The 8,900-nt window shown below is 35.1% G+C and overlaps 1 protein-coding gene across 2 annotated transcripts in view; it reads left to right on the plus strand.

The window, feature by feature from the left end:
• LOC119596164 (twinfilin-1-like) overlaps window positions 1-8,232 on the plus strand; it is a 13,467-nt gene extending 5,235 nt beyond the window's left edge. For both annotated transcript variants that reach the window (XM_037945341.1, XM_037945340.1), the window contains exons 3-9: window positions 277-388; window positions 735-897; window positions 2,057-2,128; window positions 2,405-2,570; window positions 4,067-4,213; window positions 5,103-5,224; window positions 5,561-8,232. In XM_037945341.1, the coding sequence (XP_037801269.1) occupies window positions 277-388; window positions 735-897; window positions 2,057-2,128; window positions 2,405-2,570; window positions 4,067-4,213; window positions 5,103-5,224; window positions 5,561-5,722 (944 nt within the window). In that variant the 3' untranslated portion in view covers window positions 5,723-8,232. The remainder of the gene's footprint in view (window positions 1-276; window positions 389-734; window positions 898-2,056; window positions 2,129-2,404; window positions 2,571-4,066; window positions 4,214-5,102; window positions 5,225-5,560) is intronic.
• The last annotated feature ends 668 nt before the right edge of the window (window positions 8,233-8,900 follow it).

Consider the following 8,900-nt stretch of genomic DNA (forward strand, 5'->3'; position numbering starts at 1 on the left):
TTAGCGTCAATAAATTTGATTTTAGATAGTCTTTCTTCAGATGAAGAATCCCCAGCAAATCTAAGAATGTCCATAAATTCCTTGTATTTCATTGTCTCAGATGTGCCCCCTAATAGGATAATAGAACCCACAGCAAGGGAAGGGTTTTGCCAACTCCCCAAAAAAAGAGTATTGATAAATTAAATTTGCTTTATGCTCAGGCTTTGCTTGCATCACTGTGCATCAGAAGAGAGGAAAGTTTATCCTTCAGATGTTGATATAATTCTGTATTTACAGAGGCACTGCAGCTGGGAGAGTATTGCCCAGCTGAGGGGTCATGGGAGGATGACTATGACAAACTGGTTGTGCCATTACTCAGAGAGAAACAGCCTTGCTACCTCCTCTATAGGTATGTTATGCAGTTTTGTGATACATTCAGATAAGGGAATTAATTAGCAAACTGGCTGAAGAATGGTTCAATGTATGACCACTTTATGTAAATACTAAACACGGCAATTTTTTTTTTATTATATGTTTGTTGTTGTTTCCAGAAGTCATTTTGACTATTTTAGTAAATATTTCTAACCCATTGAAAGTGAATTATGATAAATACCAACATTGTAGTGAGTGCCAGACTATTACCATTCTATTGTACAATCAGCAGGATAGAGAGAGAGAAAATATGCTCCCCTCCCCCATTTTCTCTGTTTTATTCTTTTTCATTTTTCTTTCAACTCTATTTCCCCACCAACTAGGTTAGACACTCAAGCTCACGGTGGTTACCAGTGGGTGCTAATCAGCTGGTCACCCGATGACTCACCAGTGCGAGAGAAGATGTTGTATGCCTCTACCAAGGCCACACTCAGGATGGAGTTTGGTGCAACTCAGATCAGTGATGAAATCTTTGGCACAGTGGTGGTGAGCTGATTTTAGAAGACTGCTTTTTTGCAGTTATGTATAAAATTTCTTGTGGATTTTTTTTTTTATGAATTTTATTTTTCTCTATTGTTTTAACATTTTTTTCTCTTTGTTTTCTCATTCTGTCTTGTGTATTTTTATCATGTCTCTAGTTTTGAGGGGTTTTATATTTTTAAGTAATATATATATATTTTCTTTTTTCTTTCCTTCTTTCTTCCTTTCTTTTCCCCTGCCCCCCATTGCTATCAGGGATGGCATGTATGTTCATACCATTACCTCTGTGAGTTTTGTTTATTAAATGTCTTTACACATAGACAGCACCATAAGCACTTAGTTACCAAATAGTCAATTAGTAGTACTACCTGTGTCACCATTTCATTGATTTTTGGAATTATTATTGTTTAATTTATGTTGCTATTGATGTGCTAATAACAGTATAAGAACTTTAATGTAAAGGATGATAATAACAGTATTGACATTAATAGCATTAGAGAAAAAGATATCAGAAAACTGAAGGAAAATGGAAATCAGGTGAGGTCACGAGGTCACGTGGTGGCGGTGGCAACGGGTTAATAATTGTAACATAAAAAATGTCCTATAGATATTAGACTCCTTAATTGTCCCTGCAAAAACAAATGGTAAGATTTGTCCCATTGGAACTGACTGGTCTTTAGGGACATTTCTTTGATTCAGATCTGTCCTAATAGGATATTGAGTCTATACACCAGATTCATTGATTCATCATGTATGCTTGGCAGAACCAATGTGTGCTAACCAAACATGATGGTACAAGTCTGCCTGGTGAGTCTGGTTAGGTTAACTCCAGTTGATCAGGGTTCGGCAGGAGTGGATACTTGGCCAGTAGTTAGCTAATGAATATTTTCTGTTTCATTACATTTTTGTAAATTCAACTATACACTTAATGAGCTTGAATTGATTGTATTTTCTTTTGATGTAAATTTTGACATCTTTATTAGTGTCAGTAAACTGAAAAATAGTTACGGACCTACATGTATTTGGAGATGGGCAGTTAATGGTTAACATATAATTGTTTACCAAATAATATTTTAGTTTTTAATATTTTCACTATTAATCATCTTTTTTTCTATTTAGGTGATTGATAAGTCACAATATCCATTTTTTTTTCTTTTCTTTTCAGGAAGATGTAAATTTGAGTGGTCTGCGGCGTCACAGAAAATCTGCTGCGGCACCTCAGCCGCTTACCATGAGGGTTAGCACAAAATCTCTATTTAGTAGATTTGATTAATATAAATATCTGCGCTTATAATTTATCTTTTAATTATTTAATGTAGGTGATTCTAATATAGTGCTAAAGTGTGCAGTAATCTGAGCACCTAGCAAGCACAGTAACAAAACTATGTAGATGAAATTAATATATCTTTTATTAATGTGGCTGTGTTTTATTGCATATGATACTGTTGTGGTCAAAAGATTTTTCTAAGTCCTATTCCACAGTTTTCTCTAAATGGCTTTTCTTACTTACCAGGAGGAGGAGATGCAAGAAATAAAGAAACTGGAAGTTGGTGTTGACATTGGAGTTGACACCAAGCATCAGACCTTAGCTGGTGTAGCTTTCCCCATTGTAACAAAAGCCCTAGATGCTGTCAAGAAGTTTGCCAGTGGAGAACTACAGTATATCCAGCTCAAAATTGGTTAGTGACTTTCTTTTCCTAATTATAGATTCATTGCATTTAGGTGTTAAAACTTTGTTGATCCATTGCCTCTGGGGTTCACTTGGCTGACACTTTCACTTTGAGGAGTATGTGCGTCCGACTCGGCTAGGCTCCGGGGCCCTTTTCAGACCCGCTGTGTTACACTAACAAAGTAATTTGATATATATATATATATATATATATATATATATATATATATATATATATATATATATATATATATATATATATATATATCATATACAAGTGTGGTTTTAATGTTTTTGTATATTCAGAGATGCATTAGAGTCCATTTCAATTAATAAGACATTGTATACTGTGATATACAAGGCTGCTGCCACCAGAGCTTTAGGACTACCCTTTTGTGTGTCATACTTCAGGACAGTCACACTGAAAAAGCACCCAAAGACAGTGTAAGTAGTTGACACAAGAAGACTGATCTTGTAAACAAGAGTGAAGATTACTCAAAGGTTCACATCAACAGTAAGAGAGCATCATATTTTGGGGCATGACATCTTCCAGGCATAGCTGGCAAATTATTTATATGCCATAATTCATCCTTTATACAAAGCAAAAGCCAAATAATAGCATTAAACATCCCGTTCTCTCTCAGACAGTGACCTAGGGCATGTGGGGTGGGCATAAGGGTTCCTTATAAAGAACAGCATAAAATGTAATGCATGCATCATTTTCACATGACATGGATTACTCAGAGTCCGGAGCTGCACACAAGTCAGATGTGATGTGAATAACACATCATCCAGAGTCACTACTAAGTCAGCCATGACATGAACCCCATGTCATCCAAAGGCTATGAGTTAACAGTCCATTTTTTTAGTTGAATCTTTCAAGGTGCATTGAACAGTGATGAAAAGTTGTACACTGTGCATCCCCAAGCTGAGACACAGCTTTCCAAACAATGACAGAAATTAGTAATTTTAGCTCAGAAACTGCTGCTTAATTTTAGCGATCTCATACTTAAGCCAACTCATTGATTTAGACACCCAAGTGCAAGGAATTAACAACATCTTACGAGGTTTTCCTAGTTTGTACTTGGATAAAATGCAAGCATTTACATTTTTGTTTCTATTTTATGAATGATTCATTTCAGATCATCATACTGTTACATTATTTAGAGGTCTCTTTAGATATGGATTGAATTTGAAGTCAAAGAAATTGCATTGTTTCCTTAAGTATATAATGCTGTTTAACAATGGGAGTTTGCAGGTAACCTAATTCAACTTAATTGGAATTCACATCTGGATACATCAGAGCATATAATCCATTTTATATACTGTGTTGTTTACAGATGTTCAGAATTTTTATTTTCGAAATATCCTTCTGAGCATACTTATTAACTTATGATTCAATTGCTTTCCCTAAAATTTATGCACATCATGGAATTAATGATGGCATTAATGATTTCAAAAGATTTTTCTGTCATTAATTAACACAATTAAATTTACTTAACACAGATACATCTGCAGAAGAAATTCAGCTGGTAGGTTCCGAAGCAAACTTACCAGTGACAGGACTGCCTGCGAAAGTACCTGACAATGCTGCACGCTACCATATCTATCGGTTTGATCACAACTATGAAGGAGACTTTTTCCACAGTGTTTGTAAGTTTCATTAAGTTCTTTAAAGGGAATGACTGCTCCTTAGGGAACTAGGTCTCTTGTAGTACCAACAGCCATATTCATAGATCATGTGAAGGAAATTTTTACTAGCTTATGCAATCATCATAGGAGTTTAATGTTTGTATTCCTAAAGTGCAAGGGGAGAGTTTTTAAACCCAACACAAAAGCCTCTACGTACAGAAACATAATTTGTACAATATTGATGAGTTATATACCATTATGAAATGTCTTTTTCAAGAAAGCTGATTCCTCAAAAAGCCTTGTTCTGAGTCATAGTAGTAACTAATCCTGTAAATTATTTTGGGCTAAATAAATGGTTTCAGTTTGAGCTTTGTGGGTTGGAATGCTACATATTATCTATACAAATAATTTACTTTCTTGTGCCCTGTTGTTAGTTCACAGACAGAGGAAAAGCCAACAAAGTGCTTAGACTTTGCCATGACATACACAATGCTCTTGTTTATAAAACAACCCTGTAGAGATTACAATATTTCCCCACCAAGTAAGTGCCTTCAGTCAATCAATGTTGACTAGCCAGTCAGCTTCAATCTATTATGCATAACATGATGTATATTGCCCTGGCAAAGGATCTTTGCAAAATGGCTCTGCATTGTCTATGAATATGGCTGCTAATGTAATGTTGTCTTTCTTGTAAAATTTAAAAATCGCATGTAAATACCTTGGTCTCATATTAGCCTTTGTTTCCATGGTTATGTAGTTGTAATTTTTTAGTGATTCATTGGCTTCAGCATTCATGACTGTCACACAATAAATAGATTTTAGACTTAAAAGGAAGATACATGTTTATTAGTCATCTTAATGGTTTGCTTCTTAAAATTTGTATGTGATAGTCACTGCTTCTTTATTCCAGTGTTCATATACTCCATGCCTGGTTATGCCTGTCCAATCAAGGAGAGAATGCTCTACTCCAGTAGTAAAAATCCATTCATAGATCTCTTGGAGAATGGGATAAATTTGGCCATCACTAAAAAGGTATGTCTTTAAATAGCTTGTTATTACTGAGAGTTTTTTAAATGTGCATTTTGATGGGGAATATGATATGAAAGATGGGATATAATAGAATCATAAAAAAGGAGTGTGATCTTACACTGCAGTTTTCTTGTAAAAATGCTATGTAAAAATTAATTCCAGAATAAGAAACAGTAGTACAATGTAAGAAAGTTAATTGTTTTTAAAGTATCCATCATAGAAATAATAACTGGATTGATAAAAAGAATCAAAGATACCAAATTGCATAGCTTATTTCTTAATTTGAAAAGCAGTTATGAAGCAAATTATTAACTTTAATTGTACTTTATTTTCCTTCAGTTGGAGATAGGAGAAGGCCAGGAGTTAACAGAAGAATACCTCTTAGATGAAATCCACCCCAAGGTTAACCTCCACCGTCCAAAGTTTGCCAAGCCAAAGGGTCCAGCCAACAGGGGTGCTAAGAGACTTACGAAAGCACCCAAAGACGAGGCAGCAACTTAGAAGATTTGCTGTCAATTTGATATCCATGAGAGAACTTACCTTTGAGCTTTTTCTTCTTTTTCTTTTTCCATTTCTTCCAGGAAGCAAATACAATTTGCATATTTGTGTAGAAACCCAGTGTGTTACCACTTCTTGGTCTTCAGTTGTGGGGACTGGGTTTAAAGCTACAGTCAGAGTGCATTCATAATTAGCTAGCAGGTCATAGTGAATACAAAGTGTCAGTTATCTGCTCGTCTAAATTCTTTTTGTTTGGAATCTGTAAAAGTGTACACTCTAAGAATGCCGGGCCAGTGTCAGAATCCAAGGTGAAAAAAAAAAAAAGCTTGAACTGACTGTTGAACAGTTGTATTTCAGAGTTGCCCATTGTCAAGTGGTTTGTTACTTAATATGTAGTAAAAAGAAAATACCAGTAATATTTGTATACATGGTTAAAGAGTAAACCAAAAAACTCTTTCAGTAAAATGTAAGCTAATGATGATGTCGGAAAGAGGCTCAAATTGTAATGCTTAATCCCAAGTGCATGGTTTTATAGTTTCTTGTTGTCTTTGCTTTCCTATTTTGGGGGTATAAATATTCAGTTCTTCTTGTGCAAACATAGTGAAAAAACCTGTATGAGCTTGTGTGTTTCAGGTCTACTTTGGGGAGTTGTGTAAACTTTGGTCTTTAGTCTTTGATTTAGTTACCTCTCTGCTATATTTATTTGCATTACGACCATTTCCAAACTGAAATCATTTGAGATTAACGTACATTACATAGTTGAATCAGTGATATCAGTATATTCACCCAGTTTTCCATAAAAAAATAAATCTGATTGCAATATAATTCCGCAAGTTGGACAGTATGAATAAAATATAAGATATATAATACAGTGAAAATGATTTATAGCTACAACTAATAACAATGGTATCTATGTCAGTTCCTCCGCAGTTCAGCAAGATTCTTGTAGGTTGTTGGAACGGTTCTATATTTATTGTTGCTTTGATGAACAAATATTTATTGATGCTTCCTGATTGCAATTTATTTTTGACATGCCATTTGCTTGGTAATGTCTGTGCCCAATTCATTATCCCATATGGTCTTCTGCAGTGACACACTTTGTTGTAAATAGATCATTTTCTCCATGACTAAGTTCTTCACTTTGTAACCTGCTGTATTGTAAGGGAACTGCAACATTCTTTGCCATTATCCTGTTTGGTGCAAATGTAGAGTTGTGGTACAAAGAGTTCGCAAATGAATTGGAGAGTTGTGACTCCTTTTCCCCCCCCTTTCTGCATCACCTACAGGAGTTTGCCAGTGATACATGATTTTTAGACATGGTGTCCAACAATTTTAAGTTTCTAGTTCTCAGCTAACTGATTATTCTGCTATTCTTCGACCAAAAAATAAAATTGTCAGTATTTCAATATTTCACCCAAATTTGTGTTAGTATTATGAATATATTTAAATCTTTAGAAATTTTTTTTTTTTTAGAAGAGATCTACTTTCTGACTCTATAAAAGGAGGTTATTTGATGTAAGTTCCCTCTTGCACATTAAATACACAGTTTTACCATAGCTTATTATCATGTTTATTTAGATGATTGCTCTCCAGCAACTTGTGATAAAGCATGACAGTTCCAGATGTTTTACCTTATCTGTTTCAGTGAAGATTGTTATTTCTTGGAATTTTTATACCAGTGATTTTTGTCCTGTTTAATTATTGATTTGCAGGTCTGCATTTATAATCAAAGTATTGTGATGGTATACCTTAGTAGGTTTACTTTATGTGGGAGTAGATGAATTATGTATAGTTCCCTTTGATTTAGTGAGTTCCTGAAAAACTGTGGTTGCATGACTCCTGTTTTATAGTTTACAACACACGTAGATCACATGTCCTGTTGTAGATCTTGTACAAGGAAAGAGAATCCATAAACCTGCTCAAATATGTGTTTGTGTCGTGCATATTTGTAACTAGCAGGGTGTTGGGAGTGTTCTATGATTTTTCGGGTGTATCACAGATCAACAAATTTAACAGGGTACAGCCAACTGCCAGTAGGGTGAGCGGCAAACAGCTTCATGGTTGAGACAGAGGGGTAAAGTAACATGTACCACTGCCATGCCGATCAGTAAAGAGTACAACCAGGTTTCAGTGCCACACATACAATATATAGCTGTCTTTTGTATAGGACATTTTTCTGGTGACACTTGATCTCTGTAATGCATAACTCGCATGTCCATATCATATTTGCAGTGGAGTGTTTGCATGATTTTGCTATTTATTTATAGAAAAAAAGACATTTACGTGTTTGTTAAGAATAGCATTTTATTTATAGATATGTCATTCCAAAGAATTAATGAATTGGCATAGATTTATTAAAAAGATTGTACAGTGTGAGGAGATGATGCTGTTACTGTGAATCTTAATGTCATGGTTAACTTGTACAATGTGTGGAGATGATGATGCTGTGAACTGAGTGTCATGGTTGATTATTGTTAATCATTTTATAAACCTATGAATTCTTACTTTGACAATAATAGTTTCATTTCCCTGGACCTAGAATTTAAATCCTAGTATATAACTGTATGCAATATGGTTATCACTGCAACTTACATTTGGTTAAAGAATGCATAATGGTAATAAGAAGAAAGCATCAAGTTATTTTACTTCCCTCTGAGCTTCTTGTCCTTCCCTTGGTTTTACTTTTCCTCCATCTCCTCCTGCTTCCTCCCCTTCTCCTTCTATATCTCCCTCCATCCCCCGCCTCCTAGGCGCCCTTCTCATTCTTCCTCACTGCCTTCTACATAACTAAAATATTCAATGACTGTTTTTATACCATTTTAATATTTTGCATTTATGGCTGAAGATCCAGATTGAATTCATGGCAAACCTCCAATTTATACATTTAACCTTTTGTAAAATCATCTTTATCTGAGCCATTGGCAAAATTATCATATCTGTTGCCAGACATTTCTCCTAAAACAACAGTACCCATGTCTATACAGATGGCTCCAAATCCATCTCGGGTAAAGCTCGCCACCGCCTCCGAATTTCACAAACTCTTTCGCATATATCCTGGGGCTCAGATCGCAAAACTCTCCTCCATCTTCATGTTACCTTGATCCTCACCACTCTCGAATATGGATGCTGTATCTGTTCCTCTGCCTCAACCTTCCTCCTTGCTCATCTTGATACAATCCAA

Source organism: Penaeus monodon, chromosome 37 (genome assembly GCF_015228065.2).
Source record: "Penaeus monodon isolate SGIC_2016 chromosome 37, NSTDA_Pmon_1, whole genome shotgun sequence".
Lineage (NCBI taxonomy): Eukaryota > Metazoa > Arthropoda > Malacostraca > Decapoda > Penaeidae > Penaeus > Penaeus monodon.